Source organism: Gallus gallus, chromosome 1, assembly GCF_016699485.2.
Source record: "Gallus gallus isolate bGalGal1 chromosome 1, bGalGal1.mat.broiler.GRCg7b, whole genome shotgun sequence".
NCBI classification, from domain to species: Eukaryota; Metazoa; Chordata; class Aves; order Galliformes; family Phasianidae; genus Gallus; species Gallus gallus.
The window spans coordinates 172,788,614-172,803,921 of record NC_052532.1 but is presented as its reverse complement, the minus strand read 5'-3'; the positions used below and the strand labels follow the sequence as shown (position 1 = coordinate 172,803,921).

The following is a 15,308-nucleotide window of genomic DNA, read 5'->3' as shown; positions in this document are numbered from 1 at the left end:
GGGGAAGGAGGAGGATATATGCTGAGAGCCTGTTGCTGCTCCTGGTGCTTAGAAGTGGGGAAGCAGATGCAATAGGGGTGCACACTTCAGCATATCGGGGTTTTCTATATACACTGTCCTTTTAACTAGGAGGGAGTTGGTACTGAGCATGTGCAATGGAGAGAAAGCTGGCGATGTGGGTGTGAGGGATGGGTGAGGAGAGGGAATGAGGGGGTGTGGCATCTCAATCAGGATTCAAACGAAACCGATAAAGCAGCATATGGACCGGAGAACAAATCAAAAAGCATGTTTATCCACTGGAGGAACTGGTGAATGGAGACTGCCAGCACGTTGCCATGGAAACACTGACTGTGGGAGCTGCACCAGCGCATACCTTATCCAATACATTCCTGGTTGTTGGTAGTAGTCCAAAGACCCTGATCTCTTGATGGTAAACCCGTGGTCCAGCTGAGCAGAGAGAAACGGGGCAACTCAGTGGATCAGCATTAGGCTAAAGAACTCAGACTCCAGAGCAAGCGTCCCTGCTTAGTGTAACAGTTACTGCGTTCAGAAGGCACTTAGCTAACATCCTACAGCTAGCGCTAGAAAGAGAAAGAAAAAAAGTAAAGAAAGAAAAGGAGAAAACACTAACTCTAGAGCCTGTCCTCCTAAATCAGAAGCCAATTTATTCAGGCTAAAACGGAGTTTGCGAAATAGGTTACTTGATGCATAATGCACTCATGTAAAAGTCTGACCAACATCTCGTTACCTCCAAAGACAGAAGTGCCCTTTTAAGTTGCACGTACCAGTAATGGAAAATTATCTTTTGCAATTAAACGGAGAGGTTTAATAATTTACAAAAATGCAGTGCAACCATCACAGGGAGCGGGCTAGACAGACTGCATCAGGCTTAAATTAGAGTGCTTCATAATCATGGAATGTGCAAAGATGAAAAGAATCAGGTTTTGATACCCCATCAATCACGGTAATTCATTTCTAAAAATGCGTTAACCTTGGAGAGGGCTCCTCGGAGCCATGAATAGCATTGTTTGTCATCCCAGCTTACACCTCATGCTCAAAAAGATAACAGTACGGAACTATTAGGTTTAAAATTGCACCAATTAAAGTCAAAATGGAAATGAACTTCACGTCGTGTCCAGAAAAAGTGTGCCCCTGGTATTATTTTGGGAGTAGAGATCTCTGAAGTTTGGTTTATCGCTAGCAGAGTAATATGCATGGGAACAAAGGAAAGAGGCTGTTTTCTCTGACCCTCCTGTGCTGCACAGCATACGGCCGAGGCATCACTTAGCCGAGTTAAACGGGGTTTTAGGGGAAATGTCTTGAGAGAGACACTGCCCACTTCGAAACTGGGAGCTGCGATGCTTTTCATGTTTTGTCCTATGAAGAGAAAGGGCCATTTTGTGCTCCAGTAAGAGCGTGGTATGTATTTCCACGCTGGTAACAGTTTCTGACTCTAAATTCAGGAAAGCAGTTTGACACATTTCTGGTTACCAACTCCTCAAAGGGTAGCAGGGAGCTATTGGCAATTCTAAGTTTTTCTTGATGACTATATTGCGAGTGTAGAATTTGATAATTAACTCCTTTTTTGTTAAAACAATGCCTGTTTCATCTCATTTAGAATGACTTAAAGGACGTTTCCTGTTTAAAAACATCAGAACCCTGTAGCTGTGGTTTGTTTTCTGTCCGCTCACCTACGCTGGTCTGCTATTGCCATCTACTGGCTGCATGGCATACTGCGACCAGAGTGCACAAAAGGGACTTGGCTTGAAAAGCAGATCAAAATGACCGCTCTAAAATCCAACAGCTAAAAAGATAGACAAAATCGGGGGGAGTTGGCTGTCTGGGAAGAGCTCGAACAGTTTAGCCAGTGTGGAAATTATTCCATAAAAACAAAAACAAAAACAGGGATACAGAACAAGCCCACAACAACACAAACAAAAGATAAGAAGTGACTTTCAAGTCACAGGTTCATCTCTATGCCAAGCAAAACTAACAGGCCGGACTTGGCTTCTCTTCCACACCGGTCAAGAAATCCCCCTGCTAAGAACCCCATCTGCAAGGTTTCAATTTGCTCGATGCTCAGCAGCAGGCACAGCACTGACCCACTGCTGCCCTCCCCTCGGCAGCTGCAAGAGCCCCAGGTTGGCAGAGAGCTGCACTGACTTCCCACACAGCTCTCTTCTTCTGTCCTACTCCATTCCTGTGAGTCTCGAGATGGAATTTACTCCCATTGCCAAGACAGAGACCTCAAACAACCTTAGCATTACATTATCAGTAGTTTTTTCCTCTGCCTTAACGATGGCCAAAATACAAGCACAGAAGTGACAACACAGAGGCAAAGCTTTAACAGTTCAGACAGGAACACAAACTGAATGATGCTAAGTTAATATACAGAGTTAATGGCACACCTCGGGATTGCAGAAGTGTTCTTAAGAAATAATTTGGCCTCTCAATCACTTTAGACACCTCCACTAAAACCCAGAGTGTCCAGACATGGGGCATTGCTTGGGAAACAAGGGATAACATGCCTGGTGAATTGAACAAACAATTCTATCCCCAATTTTCAAAAAGACTATTTAGTAAAGGCCTATTTTTATGTTATTTATTGCAGTGTCTATAAACACCATCACAGATCTACAAAAGATTATTCCTATTGGAAAAATGCAGGAGAAACCTGATCCTGCAACCCTTTTGGCACCCACTTAGTGGTAACGTGGTAGTTCTGACACAGACCGAAGGGGACCAAGTCTGGCAGCCCGTATTCCACACTGACCAGAAGTTAATGCTTACAGCAAGAATAGGGGAACTATAGTGATCTTTCTCCCATGCGCTCTCCCATCAGCAAGCAGTGGTTTTCAGGGACTTGTTAACTATATCGCTGCTCTAAAAGCTGGCTTTCCAATTAAAAAGTTGCTGGCAAAGCTATGTTGGTTTAAGGGATTTTTTTTTTTTCCCAACTGACATAGTTATGCTGGCAGAACTTTTAATGATGCATTAATGTACGAACAGAAAAATCTCTTTGCCTGTGTAGTTAATTTTGTTTGAGAAATCATCTCCTGTTCCACCAGCAAAGGAACTTTGCTAGGCATGCACAGCACGTTCATCCTGGTAGTGTCCAACCTGACAAATCCTTTCAAATGGGGACAAGCTTAAAGCCTGGACACATGCATGAGAAGTTGTAGGATGAGACTGCCCTGAGCGGTCAGAGGTAACTTTTACTGAGGATTACTACATCAGCAAGGCAAACGTAAACCTGAGCAAAAGGAGTCCATACAATGTACTTGGATGCTGCTGAAGGAAGCAGTAGCCAGAGTACACGTATGCGAAACACACATGGCTTCACTTTCTCTTCAACAAGCTGACCACAAACACATCCTTATGAATGTAGCTTTCGTATCAGAGCAATATGAACTTAGTTTTCATGTTCGAGTTTTAATTGGTGCATATGATAAATACTGCTTGAGATCTCTGAGGTGTGTTAATTCTTACCACAAAGGAAAACAGGCATATAGCATTATACCAGTGTAAGGACAAATTAAGAGCTAAATACCACAGATTAGCTATCTCTGTACATAAATAGAGGTATAAAACTCAAATTAATGCTAACACTCGTAACTATTAAGTAATCTATATAAATATATGCACATATTAACACATTTTCACAAACACACAGACACAGATGTGTTACATAATATATAGAATGCCTCTATATATTATATACACAAGCACTCTCTTGAAAAGTTACAATAAACATACAGGCAGGCACAATAAAACAATATTTTTGTAGAAAATATACCTAGTGAAAGTTTTTAGAGCTGAACAGTACGTTGCAGCATCTGTATATACTTTGAAAATTCTAAATGTAGAGCAGGCTTAGTTAATAAGATTTACTTTCATGATATTTGATATTGCACAGTTTAAAGGTAGATTCCCAAATGTAAAACCCTAATGACGTGCATGTCGAATGTGTATTACATACGTTTTCAAACAACAGAAACAGCAATTAAGGGTTTTGTTGTTTTGCTTTTGACTAACTTATTGAGTTTATGATTTATTCTTATAATCGTCTAGCTTTTCTTCACTACCAAAACACTCAAAAAGTCTGTCCTTCCCCATCCCTTCCAAGCTTTTAGAAATTAGTTGACACAACCTAATCAAACCACAGTTTGTATTTTGTAAAAATACTCAAAATGTTTCTGCCTTATAGGCCAAGCTGCAGAATTCATCGTGCTAGAGTATCATGTTCACCCATAGAGATGATGACTTAAAATAACTTGTTAAATTTCCAAACACTAAAAAATAAATAAAAGCCATTAAAATATGAATTAGCGAACACTATTTTTCTGATTTACAATGTTTTGCAGTGGAAAGATTCACTACGGTGCCTTTTTCATTACTCAGATATCAAACTGCTGTAAACAATTCCTTGGCAGAGCAACTGGGGCAAAGAAACAAAATAAAAGACGATTGTGGGGAAATAAAACAAATAAAGGAGGCGACGGATGGATGAGCACAGAGGCATCATTTCTTGCTTCTAAGCTTTGAAGTCGTTAGCATGGAGGGTCTGAGCAGTAATTCTCATGGACAAGCGTGCTGGCAGTCCATTCGAAAGGAACAAGGTTTCAGCTAGTCTATACAGAACATACCTGCAGTTCAGATGAGCAATGGGTATGTGATGTTTTAGTTGTGGGAGAGCTGTTGCAGTATTATTGCTTAAAAATGAAAATAATAATAAAAAAAGCTGACTATGTTAGCCGATGACTGAGAAAATCTAAGAAAAGCATGAGGAACAACTTGCTTCCATGTTGAGGAAGTTTAGGGTTGGAAAGAGTAAAGAAAAAATATGAGAGAGGCACAGCTTGAAATTTTAAGTACTTCTACCAAGTAACTTTGAGAGAGTATCCATCCTGCTGTACAAACAGTTCACACCTGAGGGCCAGATTGCATGCGCTGAGCTGAGTTTACTTCAGACTGATATAACTCACCACTGGAGGGGCTGAGCTGAGAAACATGAAAGTGGAAACAGTACAAGAAAGTGTACATGTGCACTCACACCACCTGCAATTCATGGAAGCTGGGAATGAACACTGAGTAATTTGATATGGGAATGGTTATGTTTAATGCGTCACTTATTTTTAGTGACTGTTTGGAGCATTAACATTGCCATGAGTAATAAAGAAAAGCTTACAAACACAGGCAGATGTATCAAAAATGTAAAGGATGTGCACTATTTAATGGTATTAGTATGAATAATCTTATAAAACACGGAATATATTCTGTGTGCGTGTATCTCTAATGCACATGTTTATCTCTAGGCAAAAAATACAAACATGTGATGGATGCTATGCTGAGGATGCCATCAAAACTTCAGTAAAGCTTGGGCAAACGTTTGGTCAAGCCTAGCTTCAGAAGCTTCAACACATAACCTAGAACATCCAGACTGCAGCTGCAGTGTGTGACAGAAGGCAGCGAGGAGCTCTATTAAGTCCTTCTGTCTGGAGGGAAGCAGCCTGCAATCTGCATGTAGCTTTGGCATGTAACAGTAGTGTGTTGATGCTCAACTAAATATGAAGTGCCTAGACTAGAATCAACTCCAAAGGTAGCATTTTTCAGCAAGAAGTGAGTCATTATAGCTCTCTTTGGTGTCTTCAAAGAAGAAAAGCTAAGGTTGCCATATGGGTTCGCTGTTACAGTTTTGAAGTAATTTCCATTCACTGTAAAGTGGTGCTGTCCTGCTACAACTTCTGTGCTGCCTCAATCCATGTGATGATTCTGCTGCCAAGTAAAATGCCATGGTCCCATAGCTCAAATGTTGAATCTACATACATCAATGTTAGGTCCAACAACCTTCTGACAAAATGTGAAAGTGTGCAAGCTGTTATATCTCCTAAGGCTATTAAGTAACAATGTGACTCACAAGGAGAATCAACAGCAGAATATCAGTCAAACTATGCTTATATTAATTGTTAGAGCTGACGCTCTCTGGTTTCTTTTGGTGGCATGCCCTAAACACACACAGTCTTGTGGGCACATATTTAAGTGTTTCAGCTGTGTATTTCAGATGCTTACTGCTATGACAGAAACTCCAGCTGCTGTGCTGTTCGGTTTAGGGCCTGTGTTGAAATGCTTCTTTATCTTCCCAGCTACTGATAGCTGATGTTCATTCTCTGGAAGGCCATCATCCTGTGAAGAAACAAAGTAAAACAAAACTTCAGAGAGAAAAGGAAAAATAAAGGAATTGCCAAGTTATTCTGACAGCATCTATCAACACAAAAAAAGAAATGTTAAAAAACTATTGGGTGAGTCATTGTCTCAGATCAATGTAAAGTATTTATAGGATGAACATCCTACTATGTAACAAACCAGCCTCTCTCTTCTTCTATACAAAATATCTTTCTCACAAGCTTCAGGTTAAGCTAATTAATTATCATTACATAGTTTATTATTCTTTCTACTAGGTAGTAACTACCACTGCCTGGTTACTTGTAGGTGCATAAATACCTCAAAGCATGATTAGCTCAGGCCTGTTTATTCTTCTATTTACACCTCAAATGTGTTTAAAGGTAGTGAGCTCAGACACAGAAAGAACCCAAGAGATTACAGAAACCAGAAATTTCTGGCTTGGTGGGATGCAAAGAAAGATTTCCTAATGCCCTGTGAAACACCAAGTTCAGAAGTGCCGTGTTTTGACTAAATTCTACCTTTTAATACAAGCAAAAAGGAAGATTTACTGTAGCAACGTGAGCGGAAGACTTTAAATCTGGAGAAAGTTTGATACAAGCACGCACTGGTTATTTGTCAAAATCTAACCTGAGACAAGGCACCTTCTAAGCTCTGCCCATGGCCTCCCCAGCCAGCCATAGCCTAAGAGGGTATGGGAATTATTTGAGCAGTCATCAAGGTGACACGTTGAGGGACTGTGGGGTTGGGCGAGAGCTCCAGCTGTGGCTCAGTGAGGCCCAGGGAGAGGTAATACAGGCAGGGTGGAAACTGAGACATGCCCCAGCCCAGGCCTGGTGTGGGTGAAGCCAGGCCTTCATGAACATCAGGATGTACCACTGAGGTGTGACCCACTCCATGGGTTGGTTTGGGGCATCTAGTATGCAACTTCCTGCACAGGCAGGAAAGCGGGGGAGGGCTGAAGCCAGCTATGGTGGCCTTGTTTTCCTTGCCAAAACACACATTTTATCAACTTGAGCAAAACTGAAGGAAAAGTGAGCACAGGGCCACAGGGCCAAGCGGAGGCTGCCATGTTCTCCTGCTGTGTGCATAAGGGACCCAGCCCAGAAGCTGTGCAGCCTGCTCCCAGTCAACAGCTGACAGCTCCTGCTCCTGGTATACCCATCTGCTGTCCTCCACATGGAAGCACAACCCTAGAAAAAAGAAGGGAGTCTGCAGTTTGCCCAAGTCAGCAGGTTGAACTGAAACCCCAAATAAAAAAGGAGCTTTCTAGAAATGGCAGACGAGGCCTGTGTGACAGATTGAACAGGGAAGAGGGAACCAGAAGGAGTGGCAGCTGAAGAAGCCATGGCTGGTGAGATTTCCCTGCTAGCAGAATAAGCAGGATTTCAGGCAATAGTATGCAGAATATGCAGGATATCAGGTGTCTGGTCATCCATGGGTCTGATATCCATCCACTACTGCTTCGTATGTGCAGCTATCAGCAGCTGAGAAAGTTCTTGAAAGTCCACTTAGAGCGCAATTCTACCAAGGCACATAGAAATGAGAGACAAGATCAGAATACAGAGAGATTTCAGACTTCTTTTTTCTGGCTCTGAGTGCACTCAAAGAGTTACACAATCACTGCAGTAAATCACAATCCCTGTGAGCATATGGGAACTTTAGGGAGGTTGGTTTGGGTTTGTAATTTATTTAGTTTGGGGAGTTCGTGTTTAGAGATCCCTCACTCACCCCTTAACAAAGTGTCTCAGCTGGCAAAATATGGTCAAGTGCATACAGCTGTGAAACAAAACAATGCAACTCAGTAGCTGATAATTGTCTAGCACTGGGGAGTCTTGGCTTGGTGCATATGACCCCTAAAAATAACCTGCTTTCCGCCAACCTTGCCTTTCCCAGAAGAAAGCCTATAAAGTGATCTCTTCTTCACCGGAGGGAAAACAAAAAATCATTCTCTTGGCTTTCTGGACAATGAAAGCCTGCCAAGGTTTCATGTTGTCTTGTCAAAAGGCTAAATTACAGAGAAGACAACAGTTACCAAGATTGGGGTAATATTTTACTCATGAAGCACCACACCCACTGTTCCAGTGGCAACGAGTCAGAGATACGTACTCTGAGATCCAGTTTTCAGAAGAAAACTTCAGCTCAGTTTAAGTAGCATAGGTATGCACAGGAATTATTCTACCATTATTAAATTGTTCAGCTACTGCTGGTGCTACCCAATGTCTACCAGCGATCTTTCTTTATTCCAAAGCACTTTGTAAACAAGCTAATATATATTAGCTGGCTCCTGGAGTCACTTCAGCCAGCAATAAAATGGATAGATACTGAGTGTGAGAGATGACAGCTGTTTAACTACATACATACAAAAAAAAAAAAAAAAAAAAAAAAGGCAAGAGGTAGGAAAAGCAACCAAAAAACACATCAGAATCAGAGAATCAGCAGGGTGAGTTGTAGAACTAGAGAACAGGCTAAATATTTCTGACAAGAATTTCATCAGGTTGCTGTGATGGGAAGGATGCCAGCCCCCATGGAGTCCTTCCCCTATTCTAACCTCCATCTACATGTACTACTTCTTGTAGTGGGTTAGGGCCACAGAATTTCATCTTAGCTGTAGCAGTCAGGACAAGAGCTTTTAAAGATGACTTGTGATTTTTGGTGCTCAGTTCTGGGAACTTCAAAGGGTCGTGAATTTTTGAGAACACGGAACTGCTGGTGATCTGCAAGAAGTGCCGTCCTGAGAAGCTGAGCAGCCAAAATCCTCTGGCAGCTTCTAAAGTCTGGTCCAGAATTTGAGTTTTCACCTGGACACCATTAACTGCCTGGGATCTTTAGATGATTTTTTTTCATCAGGCTCCACAAAATCTCTACTTGCAAGAATTAAAAATAAATAAATAAATAAACTCAAACTGATGATATTGGCATCACTTGAGTAATTAACAAACACTCTTACCGCATTTGCACTGTTCTATATGCAGGAGACACTGTCACTCAAAGGAAAGAAAAAAGACTGAACGATGTTCAGGACTGCCAGACTCCCGCTGCCCTGACACACTCAGATGCATTTCTCAAGCTGGTCACAAGAGGTTTACTTCCCAGGTCTGAATGCATCAGATGAAGAGGTCATTATATTAACAAAAGCAGAAAAGTGGAGCAAATAAAAGTGCAGGAAAAGCTTTTTGACTCTGTTTCCCTCAAGGATTGCAAGGAGATTTTTCTCTGGGTAGTGCCCTAGGGTGTGACCAAAGGGTTCTGCAGCTGCTGAATAAGAAATAACATTTTAAATAAAATTTCTTATGAATGTTAAGCTCATTACTGTTTACTGCTTGGTTATTCATTTCTTTTACATTGAAATCTCCAAGGCAGACATGGTTAAGGATACATACAAAGGCTACTACAGTTTCCCTTCATTCTTTTCAGGCTAGTGTGCGCCATCTTCCTCCTCCAGTAACAGCACAGCACATTTTATATTGATTATTTTAACAGAGAAGGGTTTACAGAATTCAGTCTGTGCCTTTCAGTATTCAGTGCTCAATGCTGTACAAATCAGAAAGTATTTAGACAGCAAAAACAGAGTAGATTTGTCTCATAACTTGCCACTGGTGTACTGCAGGTTATGTAGTGTTACCAACGTTTAGAACATCAGACCTGAAGCTTCCAGCCACCCTTACAATGCTTAGGTTTTGCACAGAATTCCATCAGGTAAAAGAAAGAGCTGGGGTCCCAGTAGGGGAAGTATAAACTGATGGATTTGTTTCCAGGTCTAAGTGTACTGCATCTGAGAGACAAATTCAAACAAACTAAATCAAGGGGGCAAAGAACTGCTGCTGAATTGCATTTTGAATTCAAGATCTCCATCTGTGGCAGTGGCAAGGAGCCAACATCTTTTCAGGTTTTGTTTTTCTGAATTGAAAACAGCTGGGATATTATTGACATAGGAACTGCTTAGCTGGCCTGACTCTGACCATAACAAGTTTTGCAGTTTCCAAGAGGATTCCAGCTATTTTTATAGCAAAAACTGAAACTGAAATGAATGCTGGCTCCTATTGAAACTGTCAAAGTACATTCCAGGAATCTCAGCAATTTACCGAGTAATCACATAGTAAGCAGCTATAAAGTGGAACGGTTATTTACAATCTACAAAATGCTTTTATATGGTGTAAGCAGTTAGAACACTTCTATCGAAGGTTTGATCAAAGAGAGAAAATGTTTCTTGGAATTGTCAAAGAAAACATATGCCTGCTTTTCAATCCAGTTGCCCTATCCAGTGCTTTATCTGCAGCTTTACCGCTATGTGAAGAGAACCAAAATAAGAAAAGGAAAAATGAAGTCCATAGAGAACTATTTCAACAGGTTAACTGGGGAAGTTATGTGTTAGATGAAAACTCCAGGTGCCTTTTGCCCTCTGGAAAGGAGACAATATTTTAGGAATGTTGCAGAAAACTGCCCGGGTAATTAGGACACATGCATCGCAGGGTGGCTGTGTGATGCCCACAACTGGCCAAGCCAGTGACGGTATTGGAATGAGAGGCTGGATGTAACACCAGTGTATCCTTCTGCCTCCGCATGCCAGGAGCCTTTCCTTGCCACACAGTTCTCAGACCCACTTGAGGGAAGCCTCCTTTTTCATAAAAGCATTTAAGCACCTGTTTCAACTCAGCCATGTTCTTCTTTCTCTTGAAGTGAACTAGGACTTTAATGCCATCGATGCAGTTAATTTTATTCCTAACACTAAGCATTTCCATGTGGCATGCATTGAAATTGGAGCAACCTTCGGAATGTGCTCAAACACTTTCCAGAACTGGTCCCATTGCTAGCCCTTCTCCTTCCAGAAGAAAATATATGTAGGATACATACAAAGATTCAGAAGAGGTTTTGATCTGCATCACCAACTATCATGAGCGTATTGCTGAAGACAAAATACTGAGTCATCTCAGTTCCTAAGAGCAGCACTTTGACAGAAGAGACCTCTTGAATGTTGGACAGAACTATCCTAGAATACCTGCTTCAGTTACTGATGAACAGAACTGCTACATGTTTTGTTTGCAAAGAATTACAATCAGTATTAAACTACAAGATGTGCGAGCAAGACCAAAGGTGACTGAGACTATCCAGCTTCCAGTTCTACTTGCCTTCCTTATACATCATATTTCATGATTAGTGCACCAAAATCACTGTCCACAAAATGGCATGGTTAAGGAAGGGAAGTAGACCTTGAATTCTCCTTGGTATATCATTCAGTTTCTGCCAACCAAGTACTTAAGAGCTTTGTGATCCAGAAATTTTATCTAGATCACAGCATTTAGCAGGCAGCAATGGGATCACCTTTCAAAACTGTATCAACCTCTCTTTTGGATACATTTATAATTGGTCTCCAAGGAACCCACTGGCAAAGGGATCCATCTGTTACTCATTGCACAGAAACCCAGGAATTCACCAGGGTGCTTTGGTAGCGCAAACATGGGGTTGGTTACAGGAGCTCTGCAGTTCTGGAAGACTTCAGCCACTTGTCCCTTACCCTTCTTCCCCAGTCCCCCTTGCAGGAACCATTAGCAAGCACAGGGAGCGCACCATCATCTGCACACCACAGTCACAAAAAAAATGGCACTTCTGAATGAGTCTTGCTGAAATCACTTCCTTGGATTGTTGTGTAACTGAAGCAAAAACAAACAAAAAAACTACGGTATGTGGGGGGAGCACAAAGCTCACAAAAAGGAAAATTGGTGGCCAGATCCTTATGTTGTATAAGCAAGAGACTTTTCAATAGCCTCAGCGGAAGTATGCAGACTGACACAGTGGGTGACCTGCCCTCCCTGCAGCTTCTGACCAGACATTCTGACCTCCTCCTCAACAGCAAGACAGAAATCCCCATCCACCCTCCTCCCATGGAGATAAAGAGACACTTCAGTTACCAAAAGTCATTATAAACTGTGACAGAACACCATGTCCAAGGACAGTACCTGGCACCACGGAAAATTAATATTTCAGCTGCTTGAATGTCATCTTTAAAATGAAAAGATTTTCATCACACGCTGTCCTAGATCCTTCTGCAATTTGTACACAGCAAAAGTGGTCTGCCTGATAATATCATTTATAATGAAAACCATTTTAAATGGTTTGGACAAGAAGGTAGCCTCCAGCACTAACGAATATAAACACTTCAGTGACCACCACTATTGTAGGCTACAAGGAGGACACTTCTCAAGAAAAAAATATTAGCCTCTGAGGTTATTGTATCTTTGAATTATTAGAATAGTCTTTCGTTGCAATAAATCGTTTGGATACAGCAGCCCAGGGAATCTGTTAACTGAAGGACAAAATATTATTCTAGTGGGAACTGCACACTCCAACTTTTAAAAAGGAAAATGAAACACTATTTCTTCCTCCTTCTCTCCCAGTCCCAATTGCATTTCTTCCTTCTTCGATCTTCTTTCCTGAATTTGAATCTGGACTTTCTCCAATTTTTATTTTTCTTGTCAAACAAATATTTTAAGACATATTAAATAGTCTGAAATAATTAACAAATATTAAGTAATGTCCCTGTCTCAACATGAATTAGAGACAAATCTCTTTATTCTCTGCCAGATTTATCCATATGCCACTTCACTGATTATCACTTTTATGGCAAATGTCCAGTCACTAAGAGATAAGCCAGGATGCATAAATAGCTATTTCATGGTAACTCAGACTAAGTGGATATGGCTGCACATAAATACGTGTATATTTCAATGTCAGAAGTTAAATGTGATGCTAAAGGTTTCTCTGTTTCATGCTGGATCAAGTAGGCTTAACACCATGGACTATATTTCAATAGCTCTTAATCACAACTGTCAGATTTTTTAGTCCATTTCATTTTAGGAGAGCAAAATGTGCCATTGAACCCGCAAGCTGATTGTTAGAGGTGTAAATTTGTCAAGTGTGGTTAGATATGCTGAAAACCTGACCCAAAATATTTCAGAGAAGAGGGAGCTGAGCATGCATAAAACAGTGAACACTCCATAATACACGATATATTAAGCAGCTTGTAACCTAGCTTATTTCCAGTTAAATCTGTGGTATCTTTTGGAACATGATGGCTCCAAAAGGGCATAGGAAGGATGTGACAAGAGGAGCTCAAAGGTGCAAAATTACAGACAGCATCTACAAGCCTGAAAAATACTTACATTAACCCATGGATGTTCAAGAACTTGCAAGGCTGAGAATCGGAGATCTACATCTACTTGAAGCATCATTGTGATAAGCTCCTGAGAAATGGAACACTGGGTCAAACACAGTTTTTGAAGAACAAATCAGTGGATTTAATTTACTAAAGTACTCTTCAGCTGATTATAGAAGAGTGCTCAAAGACGGAATGAAATATCAACTTCAGAAATGGATTAACATTATTAAAAGATCAACTATGAACTTCTGAACTTCAAGCTGAACTTTTATATCAGTATCTAACAGTACCTTGAAAAGCAAGAAGAAAGTTCTGAGTTACAGTTCTGTAGCCACTGTATGAGAGAAAAGCATTTAATACATAATATACAAAACAGATGGTCGCATGAAATTAGGTTAGCTTCCCATTAAGAAAAAGTCAATTCCTCTGTAGGAAAAAAGCCAGCAGATTTAGAATTTTAAGATCTTGTATAAATGACATAGAAGATATTTAATATAACACTCTAATACATTATTTTTTTCAGGCTCTGATTTCCTCTGCAATTACCTAGTTTTCAACTAGCATGCAAATGAACACATATTTCCAACACTGAATGGAATGCACAGAAAATAGTACTGCAGCATGACTGCAAACAAAGGGTTATCACCAAAGACCAAAATTAATAATTCTTAGCAAAAAGGAGAAGTTAACTGAATAGACTAATGTTTCAAAATAGAAAATTTAGTATAAACTGTTTGGAAGAAGGAGTTTCAAAGGAAAACACTGCTGGCAAAAGACTTGCAGAGTTCTCATTACTGATGGTCCTGGACACTGTCCTGTGCACCCACCCTGCTCTGGTTGTCCCTGCTTGAGTAGAGGTTGGGCCAGGTGACCTCCAGAGGTCCTTCCCCTTCTGCAGATATGCAATAAAGGCTGCTATAGAACAATTATATGGACTAGAGGACTTCCAACTCTATGACTGCATTTCACTTGTGAAATTTATTAATTAACAACTAGAATACCAGTTTGATCACCATGCACACATCTGCAAAAACAGGATGTTACCAGCACCGAAGAACTGAGATTCAGAACTCAGAATGACACTTTCATTACTTACATTCACTTCCACATTTCAAAATGTTTTGCAATTAAACACACTGAAAGAAATAGGAAGACATTTTTTTCCTGGATTTGCCTTGCAGACTTTAGAAGTAAAGTTGCAGAACACTCACATATTAGGGAAACTGAGCAGTTAACCACATGTTGACCAAATTAATAGTTTTTATTTGTGATTGTTTTGGATTTTCTTTAACATACATATATGTACTATATTTCTTTCTGTATACGTAGTGAATTTCAGATCCCTACAAAGTCTGTGTGGGGACCTGTTGCCCCAGTTCCATCAGGATCTGTATCTGTAAAGTGTTGTACCTGCTTTAGCACATGCCAAGCTTTAACTCTTCCCTATCTTGTGTCAAGAGACTACTCGTGAACTGGTGGACAGAAGAAGTCCGTATTTCATACCATACAGACAACAATGAGTTACAGACAATGCTTGGCCTGGTTAACTGACAGAAAGAAATGACAGACACATCATTTAATGGGATTAATAAGGGAAAATAGCTTCCCTGTAACATTATTATATCATTTTCAAAGGCTCCAGGTTGGAACCTGGCCTGCATCATAAATGCATACACAGTCCCAGGGAGCTTTCAAGCTAAGAAGGACAGATCAAACCAACTTCCTCATAATTACATCTTGGTCAGTAAAGGGTGCTGGTGTCTCTGTTGTATGAGACATCATAACGAGATAGGGTCCACTGCAGGACCACCTAAACTAACAGTGATCAAATGACAATTCATACTTGTTAATAAAGAAGAATTTACAGATGTAGCAGGAGATGTATAAGAGATGTCAAATAAAGCACTTTGAAAGGACAACAGTCATTATTATCTCAGGCACTGGGAATAATACTGGAAAAGAAGTACCATTA

The 15,308-nt window shown here is 40.6% G+C and overlaps 1 protein-coding gene across 5 annotated transcripts in view; it reads right to left on the bottom strand.

Moving 5' to 3' along the window:
- The window catches only part of DCLK1 (doublecortin like kinase 1), a 234,311-nt gene that overhangs the window by 13,805 nt on the left and 205,198 nt on the right, over positions 1-15,308 (bottom strand). For 3 of the 5 annotated variants that reach the window (XM_015277804.4, XM_015277813.4, XM_015277819.4), the window contains 2 exons: positions 13,341-13,421; positions 6,070-6,183 (listed from right to left, as the gene is read on the bottom strand). In XM_015277804.4, the coding sequence (XP_015133290.1) occupies positions 6,070-6,183; positions 13,341-13,421 (195 nt within the window). Of the gene's footprint in view, positions 1-373; positions 448-6,069; positions 6,184-13,340; positions 13,422-15,308 lie in introns of all 5 variants that reach the window. The other 2 variants (NM_001257257.2, XM_025150514.3) reach the window with 1 other exon arrangement.